Genomic DNA, 24135 nt, shown 5'->3' with positions numbered 1-24135 from the left:
CTCTCTATACCACACCTGTCATTGAGCCATTTCCATTGTTCCGCCATACGCCGCAGCCACCAGGATGGCTCGATGGCCAACGATTCTAGCCAGGATTCTACACAGCAGCGTGGCCTGCCATGCACAGTTCAATGGCTGGCCACCAGGCCCACCATGGGACAGTTTAAAACTATTGAATGAATGTAGTCCAACCTGAGGCTTGAAAATAGGCCAGCTATAGCAGGGGCTTAATCTCATAGATATGCAAATTCACTGAACTGCTCCAAACTCAGTTTTGTCACCAGAAGGGGGATTTCCCTCGCCTTGTGGCCATTCCAGCTGAAGTGATAAGGGGCTAAATGTGATGGAAAGACTTGTTTTTTTTCTCCTGCAAAGATTCTTTAATGCATTACATACTTGTTTTGCAATTGTGTTTCAAAGTTTCAAGTTACTGGTGTGCTCCCTCTGCCACAAGGTGACCACAGTGCCCTTTGCTTCTCTGCCTGAACATCATCCATAATGGATGAGTTACCTTGTGTTCCATGTTCAGCCGCAGGTGAGCTACTGCAAGTCGAGACACATGTCCTCAGCTCTCTTTTAGCCCAGAGGCAGAGGGAACAACAAGCAACCTCTAACACCGTGCACCACCACCCATGGAGCCACCCTTTTAAAGAGACATACACTCCGGTAGCAGGAACATTTATTTTTTATTTAACCTTTATTTAACTATGCAAGTCAGTTAAGAACAAATTCTTATTTACAATGATGGCCTAGGAACAGTGGGTTAACTGCCTTCTTCAGGGGCAGAACGACATATTTTTACCTTGTCAGCTCGTTGATTCGATCTCACAACCTTTCGGTTACTGGCCCAATGCTCTAACCACATGTTAACAAATTCTCCAGATCACTGATAAAGCAGCAAAGTGCGTCAATGCAGTCCATTTCAAAGTTCCCTAAATATTGTAAACTAATTTACATTATAAAGAGGGAAAGAGGAAAATAATTTCACAACGTATTGAAATAAGAAGACATCACAAATATATATATTTTAAAGCCTGGGGAATACATAAAATCTATTGAATTTTATTGGAGATTTGACATAACAAGCAAATACATAAATAACGCTTAGGTTGACCGGGACTCCACAAGTCTGGGTTTTTCTATACCTCATGGTATAATCAGCCCGTTTCCATTGAATTAAGGTCTTAGTCCCCAGTGTCCTGCCTGAACTAATAAATCTAGACTCCATGGTATAATTAAAGTCTTAAATGTTTTCCTTCTGCACCTATACATTTTGAACGTCACACCTTTTACCAGTATAGCGTGAGTAAACATGCTAGTGCTCCGTCTTGCTGGGTTAAGATGGGAGTTAAGGGGATCGAGTTTCTGGGGAAACTGGCGGAATGGCGATGGCATGACATTAAGAAATTGGATGCAGACGTGAGCAGAAGAAATACATGGCTTTTTTATTGGTCAGAGGTATAGTATAAGAACAGGCAGAGATTATGGATACTTAAAATGTAATTAATCAGAAAAACTCGAAACAATGTGACTATAACTCTTCATTTGCTGTTTGATACGATAGAGCAAGGCGACCAGAAGGAATAACTCCAACAACAAACATTTCATACTTTCAATGAAAAAATATCACATAATAAATTCAGAAATAATTGGCCCGGCCGGGGCCTGGACTCAAGACGTTCTTCACAACATTACCAACGGTTTTCCCTCAGACCCTTGCACTTTTGGTTTAAGTGCCTGATAAGACCTTGTTTTATGCCCTTGAAAGGAAATACTATTTCCTCTTTCCACTCTCATTTACTCCACAAATGCCATCCAGATCAGATAAGGCAAGCAGACATGCAGTGACCCATTCATTAATGCAACCATAAGCCCCTGAACTTGAAGATTTACTGGCTACATAATAAAGATTAATGATAAAAGATCATTTTAGTTTGTAATGATATACAATTTAAGGGGACCACACATATCCACCCGGGAGGAAGGAAGGAAGAGGAAATTCAGTTAGAGTAATCTAAACCAAAATATTTAATAAAATATTGTGTTTATAGTTTTGAAGGCTAAAGTTTTTTTTTCGTGTCTCTCTTCCAGCTGTTCCGTAGGGAGGTAACCACATTTAAAAACAATTATCCAAAGGAACAGTCATAGAAAATGTCAAGGCCTTGCTACAAATCACAGCTGACTTATCAATTGATCTCTTTAAGTACTGTATGTGTAGGGAAAGCCTTACTCAATTTCTAAGGTTTTTGGGTGGATGTGGGTTTTCAATTGAAGAGGATATGGGGATTTTTAAAAGTATGCTGTAAACTCAGTTGTATCAGCTAACCTACATTAGCAACCAATGGCACAATGTTGTCTGTCAATCTAACTAGTCTTGCAGAAAATCAGAACTCGTAAGCTAAGCTAGCTTAGCTTTTATGTTCTCTCAGTTGTTTTATCAAATTGAGAGTTTTTCTATATATTATGAATGGATTACTAATTAATTTCATTTTCATGAGGTACAATTTGTACATTCTGAATCTCTCAAGAACATATCTTCTTTAATGATTATGCCTTGCAATACAGCAAGAGACTTGAATGTGTCCTTAATAAGAAAAATGTCAGCCTTCATGCGATATTAGCTTTGATGAAATATTCTAAGTTGAATTAAATGATTTAAGTTCATTTCATTAATAACCCATTCCAACAAAACCCCGTCGTGCTGTGTGTTTAATGGGGGTTTAACTTTCAAAAATGTTCAATGTCAAAATCAGAAATGGATCATAAACCGTAAAAAAATCATGCTGATAATTGTCACATTTGATTTCATTGTTGTCATTAAATATTCTTTGTAAGCAATTTAACACAATAGTTAGACGAATAGTTAGACGAAACTGACAGGTTAGACGATTTGGATGAACTGAAATGATATTTTAAGGGGCTCTTGAGTGGCACAGTGGTCTAAGGCACTGCATCGCAGTGCTTGAGGTGTCACTACAGACCGGGGTTCAATCCTAGGCTGTGTCACAGCCGGCCGTGACTAGGAGACCCATGAGGCGGCACACAATTGGCCCAGTGTCGTCTGGGTTAGGGGAGGGTTTGGCCAGCCGGGATGTCCTTGTCCCATCGTGATCTAGCAATTCTTCGTGGTGGGCTGTGTTCCTGCAAGCTGACTTTGGCCACCAGTTGTACAACACATTGGTGCGGCTGACTTCCGGGTTAAGCGAGCAGTGGGGCTTGGCTGCTTGTGGTTCGGAGGACCCATGGCTCTCAACCTTTGCCTCTCCCGAGTCCGTACGACAGTTGCAGCGATGGGACAAGACACAAAAAAGGGGTAAAAGTACATAAAAATAATATATATACAGTACCAGTCAAAAGTTTGGACACACCTGCTCATTCCGGGGTTTTTCTTTATTTTCTACATTGTAGAATAATACTGAAGACATGAAATAACACATGTACTGTAGTAACCAAAAATTAAGTTGAACAAATCAAAATATATTTTATATTTGAGATTCTTGAGATTGCCTTGATGACAGCTTTGCACACTCTTGGTATTCTCTCAACCAGCTTCATGAGGAATGCTTTTTCAACAGTCTTGAAGGAGTTCCCACATATGCTGAGCAATTGTTGGCTGCTTTTCCTTCACTTTGAGGTCCAACTCATCCCAAACCATCTCAATTGGGTTGAGGTCGGGGGATTGGGGTGGCCAGGTGATCTGATGCAGCACTCCATCACTCTGCTTGGTCAAATAGCCCTTACACAGCCTGGAGGTGTGTTGGGTCATTGTCCTGTTGAAAAACAAATGATAGTCCCACTAGGTGCAAACCAGTGGGATGGTATATCATATCCTGCAGAACGCTGTGGTAGCCATGCTGGTTAAGTGTGCCTTGAATTCTAAATAAATCACTGACAGTGTCACCAGCAAAGCACCCCCCCCCCCCACCCCCCATCATCACACCTCCTCCTCCATGCTTCACGGTGGGAACCACACATGCGGAGATCATCCGTTCACCTACTCTGCGTCTCACAAAGACATGGCGGTTGGAACCAAAAATCTCACATTTGGACTGATCAAACAGTCTCTTCTGAACAGTTGATGTGGAGATATGTCTGTTACTTGAACTCTGTGCAGCATTTGGGCTGCAATTTCTGAGGCAGGTAACTTTAATGAACTTGCAGCAGAGGTAACTCTGAGTCTTCCTTTCCTGTGGCCGTCCTCATGAGGGCCAGTTTCATCATAGCGCCTGATGGTTTTTGCGACTGCACTTGAAGAAACTTTCAAAGTTCTTGACATTTTCCGTATTGACTGACCTTCATGTCTTACAGTAATGATGGACTGTCGTTTCTCTTTGCTTATTTGAGCTGTACTTGCCATAAGATGGACTTGGTCTTTTACCAAACAGGGCCATATTCTGTATTCCACCCCTACCTTGTCACAACACAACTGATTGGCTCAAACGCATTAAGAAATTCCAAAAATGTAATTTTATCAAGGCACATCTGTTAATTGAAATGCATTCCAGGTGACTACCTCATGAAGCTGGTTGAGAGAATGCCAAGAGTGTCATTAAGGCAAACGGTGGCTATATATTTTGATTTGTTTAACACTTGGTTTCTACACGATTCCATATGTGTTATTTCATAGTTTTGATGTCTTCACTATTATTCTACTATGTAGAAAATAGTAAAAATAAAGAAAAACCCTTGAATGGGTAGGTGTGTCCAAACTTTTGACTGGTACTGTATATATTTTAAAATGTCACGTATTTATGTTGTGTTTATGTCAAACACTCTTTTTAAATCAATGTTAGAAATGTTAAGGGTTACAGTTAGGGTCCTACTGGTTAGTGTTAAAGTTCCTTGGGGTTTATGGTTAAGTTTTGAGTCCAGCTTAAGGTTTATGGTTAAAGGTTATGTTTATGTTAATATGGTTCCAAAGGTATATCTCATGAAAAAGTCATGACACCAGGTTGTCTATACTATGATGACTACTCCTGTCTCATCAATATTGCAAAGTCAAATTGTCACGGCTGTTGAAGGAGTAGGACCAAGGTGCAGCGTTGTAAGCGTACATTTTCTTTTATTAATAAAAATGACGCCGAACAAAACAATAAACACTACAAAAACAAACCGTGAAGCTAAAGGCTATGTGCCCTAAACAAAGTCAACTTCCCACAAACACAAGTGGGAAAGTGCTACCTAAGTATGGTTCTCAATCAGAGACAACAATAGACAGCTGTCCCTGATTGAGAACCCTACCCGGCCAAAACATAGAACTACAAAACATAGAACATAGAATACCCACCCCAACTCACGCCCTGACCAAACCAAAATAGAGACATAAAAATGATCTCTAAGGTCAGGGCGGGACAAAAATATGTTTATTTTGGCTCTATATACTGTATATTGTCTTCTGGATACAAAATGCCATGCCTAATCAGGATGAGTTACATTACAGAATTATACGTTATTGAAACTATAGTATTACATTAAAGCATAACCCTTACATAAATGGATTACAGGCTGAAATACTGGCATCCTTTGATGTTTGGTTTGGCTTTGTTGACTCTATAAAAAGAGACAGGCCCTCTTAGTCCACTATTTGATTCCCTGTAATGTACTAAATTACACAAGTTTCCCCTACCTAAAAATCTGCATTGTGGCTAATGCAAATGGTTGGGCCTAATTGCATTTGGTGGCAGATTTTCAATTGACCTCTGAAGAATGTGTTGGCCTATGTACCAGCCCATTGATTGAGTTGTTGTGTGCTACAGTTTGCACTAGAGTGGGAACACTTATGGGTATATCTCCTGGTAACTCTCTGGCCTAGTTATCTTTCTGCTTCATTCCAGTTTGGAATAGCTCAATGACTTTGAAAGTACTAAAAAAAGTAATCAAATAAATTATTTTAACTTTCATTTCCACCCAAAACTGCATACAGATTTGCTGCATACGTGACCTATATTAAGGCATCATTTGTAAATGTCCTTGACTATGCAGAATAAGCAAACAACTTATGCAAATTGACTTTACATTTGCCATTTCAAATTTATGCGAGCAGGTGAAGCACTCTCTCTATGATCCTCGGATATCAGTCTGCATCTGAACAGGGTTTCTCAATTTCAATTTCCGGTTGAGTCATCTCTGTCGCCGTCCTCACATGATTTTTCTTCTCATCATTCATTATTTAGTTGAGCTGAGATCTAAAATGTGCAACAAAGTGGAAGATTTCATCAGACCGTTACTAGCGCTGAACCCACTGAACCCGAGAGTAGAGTCTTTATTGATAGATTATTGATAGAGTCTGATAGCAGCTTTAATAGACGCTCTCTTGGTATAGGGTATATTTCCTAAATGGTTTCAGTTTTTATTCCTCCATGATGCTTCCTAGAGCACTGCTGTTCTCATACACCATGCTTTGGAGATTATCTACATCGTTTTGCATGATGTGCTCTGTTATTATATGGATTTTGAGTTTGTTTGATGTTTTCTTGACGCTGTTGTTAAGATCTATAGTTTTTTCTTCAAGGATCTCTGCTATGCACTAGTGGTGTTTTTACAAATCTAGCAACGTGGGTTGGAGACTTTGGGAAGTTCTTAGTTGAGAGCGGCCATCATTCATCCTTCTCTTTCCCCTTGTGTTTGTTCACAGGGAGGCATGATCGCTTTGCTCCTCTCCATCCTCTGCCTGGTACTCATCCTCTACATGCGTAGGCGGTGGTGCAAACGCCGCCGTGTGCCCCAGCCCCAGAAGAGCGCCAGTGCAGAGGCGGCCAATGAGATCCACTACATCCCTTCGGTGTTGATGGGAGGCCAGGCCAGGGAGAGCCTGAGAAACTCCAGGGGCCAGGGCCACAATTCCAGCAGCACGCTCAGTATCCGAGAGACTCCCATCCTGGATGGCTACGAGTATGACATCACTGACCTGAGACACCACCTGCAGAGAGAGTGCATGAACGGAGGAGAGGACTTTGCCAGCCAGGTTTCAACACGCAACACTTGGGAACTCCCTTCAGGGCTGCAATGACAAGGCCAGCATGGACCTGACCACCTGGTGAGTGTAGGTACAGCAAGCACAAACACACACAACACCACACCTCAACAAACACACACACACACACACACACACACAACCAACACACACACACCACACACACACACACACGGGCACACACACATACACACACACACAACACACAACACACACACCACACACTACACACAGCACACACACACAGCTATGTCTTACTATATCTTGTGACGGACTTTTTGGGGACCAACAATTGATTCCCATAAAAAGTCCTATTTCCCTAACCCCTGACCTTAACCCTAAATATAACCTAACCCTAACCCCTAACGACCTAATTCTAAACCTAACCCCTAAGCCTAAAATAACCTTTTTTACAAGTGAGGACCGGCAAAATGTCCCTCACTTCTCTGAATTTTAGTTGGGTTTACTGTTCTTGTGTGGACTTTCTGGTACTTACACAGTATAGTACACACCACACACACACACACACACACAACACACACACACACACACACGACCACCACACACAACCACACCACATCACACACACACACACACACAACACACCACACACAACACACACACACACACACACAACTACACACACCACACACACACACACACACACCCAGACAGAAACAGCTGTAGCGCAATCCCCATTTACATTTAGCTGCGGGACAATTTTTTTTCTATGAGCGGATGGTTGGGGGGTCGGAACATAGATACAAATAATTTGTACACTGCAAATTAATAGCAACAATCCCAAACAGATATTGTATTTGACAAAAACAGAATAATTTCAAACCTTGATTACATACTGTACAGTACGTGACCCGCCACCTGTATTCGGTGTAGGCACATTTAAAATTGTGTTTTTTACATTGGATAAAAGTAGACTCAGAGTTAGAAATTGGTATATCATACACTGCAGTTGAGGATCAATGGGAAAGTAATTCTGCTTTGAAAGTTGATAAACTTATACCTACTGGAGAGCTCTTCTTTGTCTACACCCATTCAGCATTGTTCACACCCTCTTAAGCCAGCCCCACCCATCTCTTTAAGGGTTCACATGCGAGGTCATGTGCTAAACAGAGTGAGTAGTGTAATAAACAACCAAAGATTTCAAGACTAAAAGTGGTAAATGGCTGCCGTTTTATGAGCTCCTAATCAGCTCCTACCGTCTCTTATGACTGAAAAGAGCATCTGGACATCAGAACAGCGACTACTCACCTCGAACTGGACAAAGATTTTTTCTTTAATGAGTCTGACGCGAAGGATATACTGCTTTGTCGAGACAAGGCACAAATCCCCGTCATCAGTGTGAAGAAAAGACAGAGAAAAAGGGGGAGGAGGGCGGGGTGCCTGGTAAGAATTCGCTGACGAGTAGGTAAACCACCACTACCCTCCGTATTATTGGCCAACGTGCAATCATTGGAAAACAAACTGGACGATCTACAATTAAGACTATCCTCAGCGTTCAACACCATAGTACCCACAAAGCTCATCACTAAGCTAAGCACCCTGGGACTAAACACCTCCCTCTGCAACTGGATCCTGGACTTCCTGATGTGCCGCCCCATGTGATAAGGGTAGGCAACAACACATCTGCCACTCTGATCCTCAACACTGGAGCCCCTCAGGGGTGCGTGCCTAGTCCCCTCCTGTACTCCATCACCCACGACTGCGTGGCCAAGCACGACTCCAACATCATCATTAAGTTTGCTGACGACACAACAGTGGTAGGCCTGATCACCGACAACAATGAAACAGCCAATAGGGAGGAGCTAAGAGACCTGGCAGTTTGGTGCCAGGACAACAACCAAGTTCCTTGGTGTCCAACGAACTATCATGGTCCAAACACACCAAGACAGTTGTGAAGAGGGCACGACAACACCTTTTCCTCCTCAGGAGACTGAAAAGATTTGGCATGGGTCCCCAGATCCTCAAAACGTTATACAGCTGCACCATCGAGAGCATCCTGACTGGTTGCATCACCACCTGGTATGGAAACTGCTCGGCATCTGACCGTAAGGTGCTACAGAGGGTAGTGCGTACGGCCCAGTACATCACTGGGGCCAAGCTTCCTGACATCGAGAACCTATATACTAGGCGGTGTTAAAGGAAGGCCCCAAAAATTGTCAAAGACTCCAGTCACCCAAGTCATAGACTGTTCTCTCTGCTACCGCACAGCAAGCGGTACCGGAGTGGCAAGCCTAGGACCAAAAGGAGGCTCCTTAACAACTTCTACCCCCAAGCCATAAGAGTGCTGAACAATTCATGAAATGGCCACCCGGACTATTGACACCCCCCCACATTGACACCCCCCCTTATTATTTTTWCACTGCTGCTACTGACTGTTTAGTATCTATGCAAAGTCACTTTACAAATTACCTCGACTAACCTGTACCCCTGCACATTGACTCGATACCGCTACCCCCTGTTTATAGCCTCTTTATTGTTATATATATTTTTTTAAGTGCAGTTTTAAAGCTAGTTTCCTTCAATTTTACACATTGTGCAATAGCTTATGGCTATTGACTCAAACATTATAACAAAATCAATGGAGGCCTGAATGCATCCTGAATGCATTTTGGATTTTTTTTATTCTCCATGACTGTCTATGTTTTCTTGTGGTGATTGCTAGTTCTCAAAGATTATCTTATTTAAAAATTCACTGAGTATACAAAACAGGACAGTTGCTCTTTCCATGACATAGACTGACCAGGTGAATCCAGGTGAAAGCTATAATCCCTTATTGATGTCACTTGTTAAATCCACTTTAATCAGTTTAGAAAGATTTAAGTGCCTTTGAACGAGGTATGGTAGTAGGTGTCAAGCACACCGGTTTGTGTTAAGAACTGCAACACTGCTGGGTTTTTCATGCTCAACAGTTTCCCGTGTGTATGAAGAATGGTCCACCACCCAAAGGACATTTAGCCAACTAGACACAAAAGTGACAAGCATTGCAGTCAACGTGGGCCAGCATCCCTGTGGAATGCTTTCGACACCTTGTAGAATCTATGCCCTGACGAATTGAGGTTGTTTTGAGGGTAAAAGGAGTGGGGGGTGCAACTCAATATTAGGAAGGTGTTTCTAATGTTTGGTATACTCAGTGTATATAGGTCCATTATATTTTCTACACACTTTATAACTGTTTTGTTTATTTAAGAAATACCAGCCCACCAACCAATAAAATTGTATCTAGTTGTGACAGGAAATGATAGATTATTCCCTGTTTCAAGACCTATACCATTATAAGAACACTGACTTGTTGTTGCCTCTGCCATTCTGTATTAAATCTCTTCCGTTTAGTCCGACATGCTTCTTTTTCACGTTTGTCTTATTTTATTGGGTTTATTTTCATCTCTCATTTCTCTCCCTTATTATGCTTGTTCTGTCATCATCAGGGAGTGACAATACAAAGTTGTCCCTAATGAGCAAGTACAAGGACAACATCATTGCCACCAGCCCTATCGACAGCAATCACCTGCAGCAGAACACTCTCCTCCTCCACAACACCTCCACTGGCCAACGCAAACAACGTCTGTCCAGCAAAACTCGTGGTGAGTCATCCATCTATTTGATCCATATCCACTCTCATTCTTGACCATTGTCACGTGTACCAGTAAAAGACTATATCTGCGTCCCAATGACACCCGATATTCCGTTTAAAGTGCACTTCTTTTGACATGGGCTCATAGGGCTCTAGTCAAAAGTAGTGCACTATATAGGGAATATGGTTCCATTTGGGATCCAGACCCTGAAAGAGAAAAAGACTGGAAAAAGAGGGCATGCCATTCTGAAATGAGACACCAGTTCGTTCAGTTGACCCTGATCATAATCCACTTTGCTCCATGACTGACAAGTGTGAATGGTTTATTTTCAGGTTAGAAAAGCAATTCTAGTTGTGTAGGATGTTATTGGGAGGTACAAATGGCAATGTCACACTAACCAACTAACTGAGCATTCAGTGGAAGCTAGTGAACTAAAGAGCTGTTATGTAGTCATTTTACAGTTATATAGTGTCTACCATTATATCATTTCCATCTCATTTTGTGAATTGTGAGAAACAAACACGACTCTGGTTTCAGATACTGTTCCTTTGCATTCTTATCCTCGTGTACTTTGTGACTCTCAGTGAGCCTAGGAGAATGTTTCCTTTTCTGACCTTGGTTGAAAACCTGTATAGTGAATATGCACCTGCAATGGCTTTTGCTCCATAATGAGAACTTCAATCAAAGCTCACTGAGGAAGAAAAAAAGAAACCCAACAAACCCTTTTATCAATAATAGACTGAGAACAGAGAGAGCACTGTACTTAACACAGCACACTAATGACATTTTCACTTGGTATTCCAGGAAGCTTGTTAAGCAAAACAGAACATAAATGAGCTGATCACTTTCAGGACAGAAAATGCTAAAGATCCAATCTGTTTTGTCTTAATTCAATAACAAAATAAAAGCATACCATGTCTGCAAAAAAGCCTCTTTGTCTCTCAAGAGTTGTGAGCAGCCTTTGGTCTTGTGCTCTCTGAAAGGAATCTCTGACAGCCCTACGGCCCACTCTGAAAGAGATTGCTGCCTTCAGAATTAAAGCAAATTTTTCTCATTCATTTAGTTCAATTTGTTGATTTGGTACATTAGAGGACAAAGCACAATGAAGGAAAACTGTAAATTCACTATCGGTTTATCTGCTGTTGATGTTTAAAACTGTGAAACAGCGGATCCCCTTGTGACAGCTTTTTTCTCCACAACAAAATCCTCTGTGGTTCTGTACAAAGTGTACACAGGCCAGTATATCTGAATGACTAAGCCTGAGGTTATGTTTGCTTATGTTTGCTTATGTTTGCTATATTGTTTTTGTTTGGACTTGCATTTTAATCCGAGTGATAAAATATGCACATGCACATACACATGTAAGGTCCTTTTGCTATTCTCAGTGGATATTTAACAGCGTTTAGGACTGGGGGGGGAAGCTTTTATGTTGATGCCTCCTTCAAATGTGCTGCTCAAAGTGTATGGCAAGCCAAACAACGAGGTTGGAGTCTTTGTCACAGCTGTTGTCTGTTGGGTGTTTGCTGTCCGCTTCCAGGAGCCCTTGTCTTTTTATACAGAACCCTTAAGTCTGTTGTTGTTCCTAACGGTGTTAGACTCAAAGCATCGTGAGTCTACCGTTTTAATTGTAGCATACAATAGGGATACTGAAATAAAATTGTTCCACAAAATATTTGAAACAACAAGCACAAAGATGAAGCTATGTCTGAATTTGGAGTCAGAAGTCACAATTGTTTTTTAATGTTAACGCTGGTCGAGATGTTCAAGATTCTCATCTGTGTCCCAGCAGTACTTCTCATGCAATCACCTGGTCTATTTACATATGTTGGAGTCACTCTAGTGTGCTTCTCTCTACAGTTGTTGTGGTTACGTCTTTTGTCAGATATCTTTTGGTAGTACTCCTGTGGGTTCTTGCAGCTCTCCTCATGAGCGATTGTCATTCCAGTATCATTGTCGCTGCTGCCAAAAGTACTCTATATTTATTGAGATCCGGCCACCGAAAGCTCAGAACAAAATAACTTTGTTGTAAGACGTGTTTGCACCTGCAGTGCATGCTGAGTGCTAAGCTACATTATGTGTTGAATATTTAAAGAGCCCATCTTTTATTTGTTGCCATAAAGCTTTGGACCTTTGATTCCTTGCCTAATTGTTGAGGCAAATACAATCTCTTCAAACTGCTGCATGTGATTTGCCGTTAATTAATTGAAAGTGCTTTCATTCTTCTTTGTAACCTAGACAAAAACACATTGTATCCTCTAAGTGTCATTTGGAAATTTGTTTCACCTTCTTTCACAATTATAGTTTTTGTCCTTGATGAAAATAATTATTTAAATGTTGTTTTGTCAGGAATTGTTATAAAGCATAAATGTGTGTTAAATCATTTTTCAATGGTGTTTCTATTGTTTTTGTAGTATATAGTTGTGTGTTCAAATTGTGTGTTCCCTTTGCATATTGTTATCAAGTCAACGTCATTCTGCTGAAATAACGTAATAATGTCATCTTGTACATGAAACACCTTTTTCTTTACTGTACTTTTCAAGACAGTGCTTCCACTTTGTCCGATTTGTATGTTTGCCAGATACATTTTTATTCACCCTTTCTTTTGGAGAAACCTTTTGTGTATTAATTAAATGCAATCTCTTGGTTTGGATTTATAARGCTATTGTCAATTCGAAATGAAGTAAATGGTGCTAGTATTTCAAGCTTACTTTGTGATAGCTAGAACACTAAAACTTGTACTAGGAGCTATATCACATCCTCTTTAAATTATAGATTTCAATGTTCATGTTTCGACCAAAACACAATCATTCCAATGTAGCCTGTATAGCCTATTCAAAACAATTAGATATATTTGTTCACAAAGCCAAAATCTTTTCATCTAATGGCTTCAATGAGATGACTGTCAACATTTATCAGTTTATTGTCCCCTACATTGTACCAGAACAGGACCATCGTCCATCTCTGTAACGGATAGTGGATTTAAAGTCAAAATATGGACTGACATAAACTGTATTATCCCCCTACTGAGGATACCCACTCCACAGTCTGGTCTTATCATGGATCTCTCTTCCTCATGCAACATAATCAAAGTATTTGTCCTGTATTGCGCTGGGCAGGGTAAACTGAGTTTGTATCCCAAATGGCACACTATTGACTATACAGCACACTACTTTTTGACTCTGGTCAAAAGTACTGCACTATATAGAGAATAGGGTGCCATTTGGGACTTCGCTAGAGTCATGTTGGTTTAATTTGTTGCGACAGAATACGACTGGATATATGCTGTTGTTATTGTGACTTTAATACTTTCCACCTTTCTACCTCATGAATCCATTTATACATTACTTCCCGAGAGAGGGTATAGCTAGCTATATGTCTTGTATAGAATATACTGAAGATAGACATTTTTTATAAAAGCTGAAGTAAATTTATCCCACTGTTCCAGTTATTATTTTCCATTGGTACCAGAGCTTGATCAAAATATGAAAATGTAACAACAATCTGCTGTTTAACAGACTCCAAAACATGCCATTATGTTTTGCATGTACAATATGGCTAACACTGCAACAAGCAGTACAATATATTGTGTAACTCACAGCTCCAATCAGCTCTCTTAATGAAACATTAATTAAAGGTAGTGCTGAGCGATTAGCCGTAATTTCTGTTATTTTTCCGTTTTTAAACAACTAATTGACTGACAGATTTTTTTCTGTGAGATCAATGCGCACATCGCACAGTTTCTCCTAAAGATAAATCAGATCCAGCCTGAACTGTGCGATGTAATAGGGAGGTGTAGTTTGCCAACAGGCCGATATTCTACATAGTTTAGCACATAAAATGTGGTAATTAACTACAATGACCATAATCCATTGTGCATCTACTTGTCTGGTCTGTGTTTCTTTTACACCTGCTACTGAGAAGAGACAAATGCGCACTCGTGAGGTGATATAGAGAGCAGCTGTTGGTTCGTGAGGTATCTTTACCTGAAAATGTATAGTTGGTATTTAGCAGTCATAAAAGTATGCCTTATTTACTTTGAAGAACAGAAAGCATAGGCAGCAGCTCTATAGAGATGAGATGACTTGGAATGAAATGATAGTCATCAAATAAAACAAATGTAAAATACACAACAAATTAAATATTTTATTATAGTGATGTAAATAAATTATGATGAATAAGTGATAAGCAGTAATGGGCAGACACTACCATCATGGGACTTGTATTATTTTATTTTTTCCTGTTATACAGCATTCAACCCACATAATGCACAATGTATGGAATGTTAAAAAAAAAAGAAATCTAAAATCTTTATTTGTTTTTAAAAATCGAACCGAACCAACCTCAAAAAGCACTAATRGCTCAGCACTAATTAAAGGTCACATTTAGTGGTACAGGAACGTGGCTATTAGTACAGATGCCTCAAGTTCTCAGTTTCACTATCAACATTTTGACACAGCAACACATTTTAAACCTTCAGGCAAGGTAAATAATCTAATCCACACTTTTCATAATTATTTTAGCATTTTCCTCCCACATTTGTTGATGTTTCTTTTCGATTGACACTTAAAGTGTCGACATGATCCTCAGATCATTGATAAAGTGAGAAAAACGGTCAATATGTAATTCCCATGGGACAGCTATTCAYGGGTTTATAGCTCTCCTCTTCTACTTGCCATTTCACAGTAATGATTACATATGGCAATTAATATGGTGATGTAGGGGAAAAAACTGAACAACCTTGGTGTATAAATTGCTCAAAATCAAGTGCAGCATGTGTAGATGGACATCCCATGCATTGCCATACAAACAGAACAGCGAAGACAAAATTATTGTGATGAGAGCTTTTTGTTGTGAATTCTGCAGTGGGTTCAACCTTCTTGAACCCAGACGGGGACTCTGGCACGGAGGCCGACAGCGAACCTCAGCTGACCTTTTACACTGACCCCAATCGCAGCAGGCGCCGCAGCCGAGGTATGAGAAATGGTAACGCCAACAGCGCGTGGGGCTCAGGGGGTAAGGAAGGAATATTATACTGTACATACATCATCTTATTTCATACTCGCATGATGACAATGAAAAATACATACATCAGAGTAGATGAATGGACAACAAATGTATGTGCTTACTGTGCTTGAGACACATACTGTACACGTTCACATTAGTGGTGCGCAGGTCAGCTGTTTGTTCACCCACACCCACCCGCAATTGCTAGTAACCCATCCACAACCGCCCGACTACGTGTAATAAAGTGAAAATCTGAGGCCCCACCCGACCATATCCCACAAATTTAGAAAATGCGCTATAGAATAATAAAGTCAAAGACGGCAGAATCTTTTTTGGACAGGGGGTTCAGGATCTTTTTTTGCCTGCTATTTGTTAGTCAACTTTTCTATAATTAGATACATGTGGTTTCTCTTCTGCCGTTATACACTGAGTGTACAAAACATTTAAGAACACCTTCCTAATATATTGAGTTCCACCCCCACCCCCTTTTGCCCTCAGAACAGCCACAATTCGTCGGGGCACGGACTTTACAAGGTGTCGAAAGAGTTCCACAGGGATGGTGATCATAACTTTCACCTGGAGTCACCTGGCCAGTCTATGTCTTGGAAAAAGCAGGTGTCCTTATTGTTTTGTACACTCAGTGTATGTTGCCCTAGAAGACTAAGTGAACCCTTGCTTACCAGAATAATGTCATAAATTGATAGAATGAATGCTTCAATCTATTTGACATCGGTAAAGTTCTCTGTCATCTTCTTTTGCGGAGAAAATATGTTTAAGGATGGGAGAAAATGTAATAACTCAAAAACGGGAAAGATTTTCTGTGCAAATGATATCAGTTTGACCAGTTGTAAGGAAATATAAAGCTGTAAAAACAACCCAACATGTTTCTGATAAGATTTCAGTTCAGRTTGGATGCATATTCTATATGGTTAAAATACTATGAGCTTTTATGATGCTGATAAAGATAGCACCTCTACAGATGGCATCTAATCGAGCATTCACATTCTCGCAAGATGCTGAAAGAAAGAAATCATATTTCTCCATTCCTGTTCCCGGGTCAAAATGTTGCCTGCATTTGGTGTATCCTTTAACTGCAAGAATTGCTCAATTCTGCTGGAGTTAATATTAAGGCTAAGGGAGAGGTTATAGACCTATAGTCAATGTCCATATTTCAGTTTCCATTTAACCCATTTGACCATTAGGCTACAGTTCCCTCGATTTGCCATAGGCCTATTTGAAGTCCCCGTCTTGTGACTGTAGAATTTGTATAGTGCCTCACAATCATCACACATAACATAGCGTGCTATCATCCTCGTTTACCACTTCACCAAATCTTTCCCAAACATTACTTTTCTGTCCCTCCCTTCTCTTTATTTGCAACTCTCTTTTCACAGCTTTTCTCATATTGAATTAAATAAACTCAGACGTTGTCCTTTTTGCCTCCGTGGATTGATGTTAACATTTTCTGCCTATTCCCAAAAGCATTTGGCAATTGACGTGTAGGCTATTTGGTGCGCGTACAGCTAGAGCCCTAAAGCTTAGGCTTATACACTAATGCCAGATAGCTTAAAATAATTTAAGAAAAACCTAAATGTAGCCTATAGATATAAATTGCACTAGAATGATATATTTATGGATTTCAATGGTATTGTTTTCTCTTTATTCTACCCGCCCGCCACCCAACCGCCCTTCAACCACACAATATTTAATGACCCTAAACCCGTCTGCCCAGCAGATATAACCGCTGTGACTGTGGGTTATGAGTCAACCCGCGCATCACTAATAGACATGCATTCAAACATTCTCTCTTTGCTAGTAATCATGGTTGTTGTAAACAATGTGTTGTGTTCTAACCCATGTGAGTATGTGTACAGCTCTGCCATGTGCCTAACTAAAGACAGTAACGTGTCTAGCATTGTAATGTTTGAAGTAAAGGAAGCGATTGGCTGGTTGTTGTGTAACTGTAAATACAGCATGGGGGCAACAGTATGTTTGTGAGCATGCTATAAATCCTTGGTGCTGTGATGTACAGTAATGATGTGGGGGAACCAAATGCCCCTAACACTGAGCTGTCAGCCTACAAGCATCTGAATGACCAAACATAGCATCCCTGCCTCAACATCCGCAACAGCACCTCCAACCAATTAAGCTTTTGTTATCTGCACAGGTGTCACAAACACAGCAAGTAACCAACACCTTTAATTAGTAAAAAGGTTAAGAATAGAAGGTGCGTTTCTACACATTCCCTCGCACATTACTTGAACAGCGAAACTGATCAAAATAAATGTTGATTTGATCAGACCGTACATTGTTTCTTTTTGGTTAGATAGCTGAAATGATACCCAAACGCAATACCATCTGTAGCAGTGGTCACCAACCGGTCGAACAAATCAAGTGCATCTATAGGCTTACCGCTGGCCAATTAGATAGCTCAGATCGCCGTCTGCACAGTTTATTCGAGCCTTAAGCCTCGAGCACAAGGCGAAGTTCATATTGTGAGATTTCAAAACTTTTAAAACCATGACAAGAGAGAGACTCAACGAATACAGCAAAGAGCTGCTGTTTTTATGAGTAAGTTCATGTTTAAGTTGTTGTTCAGCACTGTCAACACTTTGTTCAACCCTTTTATAAGCCATAAAATGTGCGTCCCCCTAGGCCTACTTCCACTCGTGCTACAACCAGCACTGCAGCTCCAATTAATGAGTATAGCAAAGTGTTTCGATAAGCTTGCGTTGTTATTATTAGCGACTTGCGTCTTTTTTAACATCGAGGAATGTTTCACTTTCTCTGGTCATAAGAGTAACAGCATGAATTGGTGCATGAGGCAAAAATAATGCAGTGCTACTTGAGTTTTGCCATCAGCTGGTTGACTGTGTCCCCTTTTCTCAGCAAAGGGAGGGAGAGCGGAGGGACGGGGAGCCTCACCGCTGCTCTCTCCCTCCTTCCCTCCCTCCTCTCAGACTGACCATCAGATGCAGGCCATCAGTCCATTCAAATAAAGAAAGCAAATTATTATGCTCACTCAGCTGTGCCTCACAAGTAATACAACACATGATCTATTATCAGTGTGATTATATACCTCAAATTGGTCTGAGATGAACAACTTTGGCAGGGCAACTCAAGCATAGCCAATATGCAGTCATAATGTATTGGACCTATAGCCTACTGTGCAAACCTCATTGCTACGGTACTGTTTTTAATAGGGAAATGTTGCATAGGCTTACGTTTTTTAGTCGTGTTGTAAAAAAAATCTGAGCAGTAGATCTCGGCTTGCATTTTGACAAAAAAAGTGATCTTGACTCAGAAAAGGTTGGTGACCACCGATCTATAGATTTGAAAAACAAAATGTTCAGAGAGAGTGTCATAATGATGGGATGTGTTTTTCAATCCTTCTTTTTTTGATAAAAAATTTGAATGGATCAAGTTTGAGTCTTTGTGTCATTATGAGATTGTTTCCTTGTGAATTTGTTTTCCAAGTTAGGTCTTGGTATTACTCTGTAGTATTTGGTTTTTAAGGATTGCCTTAAGATATATCCTGAATTATTTTAAGAATGCTAAAAGGACAGTAACCGAGTAACATTCGATAGGGATGAAGAATCACTTCTAGCAGAGCTGGAGGCTGTTATTGGCTTCCTATATTTGAGGCCAAATTGTTGTGGGTTGGGGTGTGTGTGTTTGTGTTTGTGCATGCTATAGGTAGGAGACTTCCCACTCTTCATTAAAAGGAATGACTGATGAACTCTGGTGGGGCTGCACCCAAGCAGTTGGTAGGAAAGGAAAAGAACGCAACCTCTGAAAGGCTCTCATTTGGGCTCTTTTCTTTTTTTTCCTTCAGCACATAATGGTGGCTGGTGGCACCCTTCAAAGGTACACTCTTATCACCCCACCAGCGAGACTTGGCAAGCCAAATCTCACAAAGCTACCGGTTTGATACAGAGGTCCCTTTCATGGGCAGTAAGCCCAGCCCAGTGATGACTTGTTTGTAAGCGACTCCCTTGGTGGAGGTGCTGGAGGGAATGAAGGGTGCATCTCCACTCCCTATTATGGCACTACATTCCCTTTATAGTGCACTACTTCTGACAAGAGCCCCATGAGCCCTTGTCAAAAATAGTGCACTATAAAGGGAATAGGGAGCCGTTGGGTGCATAGCCACAGTGTGGTCACAGCTTCACGTGCTTCCTCCTTGTTGTCTGTGTCCTTTTCTTTGCCAGCAGGTTCCCCACGAAGCCCCATCAATAAGACCACCCTGACTTTGATCAGCGTTGTCAGCTGTGTGATCGGCCTGGTGTACTCCTCACACCTCTCCTGTGGCCTCAACGTCAGGGTCATCCTCCATGTGCCCGAGCACCTCATAGCAGACGGTAAGGGGCYGGCACCTGCCCTCCTGAAAACCACAGGGGTATAACTGTATGCCTCCCAGCTAACGCACTCCCAGACAAACGGAAATGAGGAAATGTCACTAGGCTGATTCCACCTCTCTCTCTTCCCATGTGAGACCACAACAGATGTGCCCTCAAAGCATCAAAGCACAATCAGGCCAGGTTGTGGTGACCACCCACTGTATCATCACTCTTTCTCTCTCTACTTTCTCTGTGCTTGGGCTGGCTCGCTAATGAATTTCAGGGTAGCTAGCACCTGCAGAAAATCACTGCAGGCCAACTATTCACTCTTGGTTCATTGGCATTTTTTCCTCCATCATGGGAGCTGGCAGTGCAGATATATTTTGGAGTGTGACTTGCCTTACTCATCTATCATTCCGGGCTTTAATTTGATTCATACCCGCCACTGTATTCTATGTATACTCCGGGTGGAATTATCATTCCAGAAGACATCCATGGTGTCACGATCGTTATATGGTGGAAGAGAGGAGGACCAAGGCGCAGCGTGAGAACAATACATCTTCTATTTATTGAAGACGAAAAGGAAGAACACTAAAACAAACTACAAAACAACAAACGAACGAACGTGACGCTATAAACAAATAGTGCAGACACAGGCAACTAACATAGACATAGACAATAACCCACGAAATACCCAATGAATATGGCTGCCTAAATATGGTTCCCAATCAGAGACAATGATCAACAGCTGCCTCTAATTGAGAACCAATCTAMGCAGCCATAGACATACAAACACCTAGACTAGACACTGCCCCATAAACATACAAAAACCCCTAGACAATACAAAACACATACATCCCCCATGTCACACCCTGACCTAACTAAAATAATAAAGAAAACAAAGATAACTAAGGCCAGGGCGTGACACATGGGAAGCAACTTTGAAAAGAGATGAAATATTGTGAATTTTCCTTTTGAATCGCAGGGACTCCATAAATGTCTACACAATCGTATCAGACTTAATGTAATGTTATGGTTAAGTTGATAACAATCCATGTTTTTGCCTGTGAGAACCTTATATTTATGTCACATCTGTGTATAATGTGCACCTTCAAAAATATTGAAATTAGTTGCCAGAACATTGTGTCCCATCCATCCATCTGCCTTTTTTAATCTGGGGAAAAATAATACTCAGATTTTTTTTTTGCCTTGTAATAACAGTCTGTACTCTATGGACTGTTGAATAGAAAAGTTAATATAACTACTGATGTACTGAACCTTTAATTGACCAGGTAGGTACTTAAACAGTATGTTTTCTAACAACCAACAACCCTTCCCTTGTCCTCAGGGTCCAGGTTCATTTTGCTGCAGGGCAGTCAACTGGATGCATCTGACTGGCTTAACCCGGCCCAGGTGTTACTATACTACCAGCAGAATGCCAGCGGGCCTTGGATCAATGAGCTGTGTGGCCGCCGCATTCTGGACCCCTGTGAACACCAGTGTGATCCAGAGACAGGTACTATACTGCATAATCACCAATTCTCAAACTCTGGGAACCAATTATATTGTATCTGTGTGCATTCACTGAACTTCAACATTGCATTTAATTGAATTTAAAAAAATTGTGGAGGGGGTAATACAATAAGATGTGCATTGCATCCACAGAGGATAGCACTTAATGCATTAATTCAAACACTTGTTACCAAAGTGGCCCTAAAATGTATATGAATGTACAGAAAACAAGAAAGATGCAAAACAGAATGGAATAATGTATTTCTTGTTGTATCACAGGTGAGTGACAGAGCAGCTAGCTAAATAGAAAGAAAGTAACAGTTTTTTTGCAGCAACGCCTTGATACAGTGTACAGTATAGCCATACTGTAAGAACCAGTATCTTGATCCCCAATTGAGTTGAATGTCCATTGATTAGTTTATTAAAATGATTCAGCATCACTTGTCAACTGTTACCATTTTGATGAGCATTCACCGTTTTATAATTATTCCGAACAATAACCTTCCTCCCACAGCCAGTTGTTGACAATAGAGCTCTGCTTCGCCAGCAAAACAGTTTGTCCCTCCCCACCCACACCAGCTAGTTTGTGTTGACACAGTCATACTTTAATTAAGCTACATCTAAAGCCAGTCACAGTAAAATGAGCTCTTTTCAAACACAGCTGGGTACGAGAGATGCGATTGAAAAGCGATTCTCTGTCTTTTGAAATAGCTTGCAATTATGTTCAAGAATTGAGTTCACATACTCTTTAAAAAACCTCAAACTGAAGTTATAGATACTCAAGATAATAATGATAGACATTGGACAATTATTTGAGCAAGTACAGGTAACTGCCAAAATAAAGGAAACACCAACATAAAGTATCTTAATAGGGCGTTGGGCCACCACGTGCCATAACAGCTTCGATGACCCTTGTCATAGATTCTACAAGTGTCTGGAACTCCATTGAAGGGATGCGACACCATTCTTCCACAATAAATTCCATCTTTTGGTGTTTTGTTTATGGTGGTGGAAAACACAGTTTCAGAATCTCCCATAAGTGTTCAATTGGGTTGAGATCTGGTGACTGAGAGAGCCATGCTATATGGTTTACATTGTTTTCATGCTCATCAAACCATTCAGTGACCACTCGTGCCCTGTGGATGGGGGCATAGCCATGGCAGCCATATACAGTACCCTAAACATGATGAGTGGTCAATTGCTTAATTACAGTAACTCAGGAAACACACCTGTCTGGAAGTACCTGCTTTCAATATACTTTGTATCCACACAGACGCGACATTATCTAAGCCGATATTGAGGCGTTTCAAAATGCCATATCCTGAGGTCTTGCGTTGCGTAAATGGCGCAGTCGAAGAAGGAGCGCACTTTTACAGATACTCGGGTGCCTTTGCGCCCTTGTTTTATTTTTTATTTAGAGCTCTGAGAAATACGTAGAAACACCATTTCCACTTCTCATTGGTTACTGATCTACATGGCGCGAGGGCGGGGTGGCGGTGCAGTTCATTTCGATCCATAGGCCACACACACGAGCTTTAAACTGATCTGAGAACAGAGACTATTTTTCTGACCTTCGCATGTCCTGTCATGATTTTCGCTGTAGAAAGAGTTCTGGTTCACCCACAGACCATAATTCAAACGGTTTTAGAAACTAGAGATTGTTTTCTATCCAATAGTAATAATAATATGCATATTGTACGAGCAAGAATTGAGTACGAGGCAGTTTAATTTGGAGACGCAAAATGTCGAAGTTGAAACAGCACCCCTGTAGTGACAAGAAGTTATTTCACTTCTAATTCACTGTATCACAATTCCAGTGGGTCAGAAGTTTACATACACTAAGTTGACTGTGCCTTTAAACAGCTTGGAAAATTCCAGAAAATTATGTCATGGCTTTAGAGCTTCTGATTGGCTAATTGACATAATTTGGGTCAATTGGAGGTGTACCTGTGGATGTATTTCAAGGCCTAACTTCAAACTCAGTGCCTCTTTGCTTGACATCATGGGAAAATCAAAAGAAATCAGCCAAGACCTCCACAAGTCTGGTTCATCCTTGGGAGCAATTTCCAAATGCCTGAAGGTACCACGTTCATCTGTACAAACAATAGTACGCAAGTATAAACACCATGGGACCACGCAGCCGTCATACCAATTTGGAAGGAGAAGCGTTCTGTCTCCTAGAGATGAACGTACTTTGGTGCAAAAGTGAAAATCAATCCCAGAACAACAGCAAAGGAACTTGTGAAGATGCTGGAGGAAACAGGTACAAAAGTATCTATATCCACAGTAAAATGAGTCCTATATCGACCTAACCTGAAAGGCCGCTCAGCAAGGAAGAAGCCACTGCTCCAAAACCGTCATAAAAAGCCAGACTAGGTTTGCAACTGCACATGGGGACTAAGATCGTACTTTTGGAGAAAGTTCTCTGGTCTGATGAAAGAAAAATATAACTGGTTGGCCATAATGAGCATCGTTATGTTTGGAATAAAAAGGGGGAGGCTTGCAAGCCGAAGAAACCATCCCAACCATGAAGCGCGGGGTGGCAGCATCATGTTGTGGGGCTGCTTTGCTGCAGGAGGGTGTGGTGCACTTCACAAAATAGATGGCATCATGAGGATGGAAAATAATGTGGATATATTGAAGCACATCTCAAGACATCAGTCAGGAAGTTAAAGCTTGGTCGCAAATGGGTCTTCCAAATGGACAATGACCC

At 40.9% G+C, this 24135-nt stretch overlaps 1 protein-coding gene across 1 annotated transcript in view; it reads left to right on the top strand.

Annotated features, from left to right (window-relative positions):
- LOC111979548 (astrotactin-1-like) overlaps positions 1-24135 on the top strand; it is a 229425-nt gene that overhangs the window by 34751 nt on the left and 170539 nt on the right. The window contains 6 exon segments of the mRNA XM_070448910.1: positions 6635-6973; positions 6975-7029; positions 10414-10575; positions 15430-15579; positions 19785-19931; positions 21259-21426. Coding sequence (XP_070305011.1) covers positions 6635-6973; positions 6975-7029; positions 10414-10575; positions 15430-15579; positions 19785-19931; positions 21259-21426 — 1021 coding nt within the window.

The sequence above is a fragment of the Salvelinus sp. IW2-2015 genome, linkage group LG19, assembly GCF_002910315.2.
Source record: "Salvelinus sp. IW2-2015 linkage group LG19, ASM291031v2, whole genome shotgun sequence".
Taxonomy (NCBI): domain Eukaryota; kingdom Metazoa; phylum Chordata; class Actinopteri; order Salmoniformes; family Salmonidae; genus Salvelinus; species Salvelinus sp. IW2-2015.
Note: the sequence above shows the minus strand (reverse complement) of the source record. Positions and strands in the feature narration are given on the sequence as shown.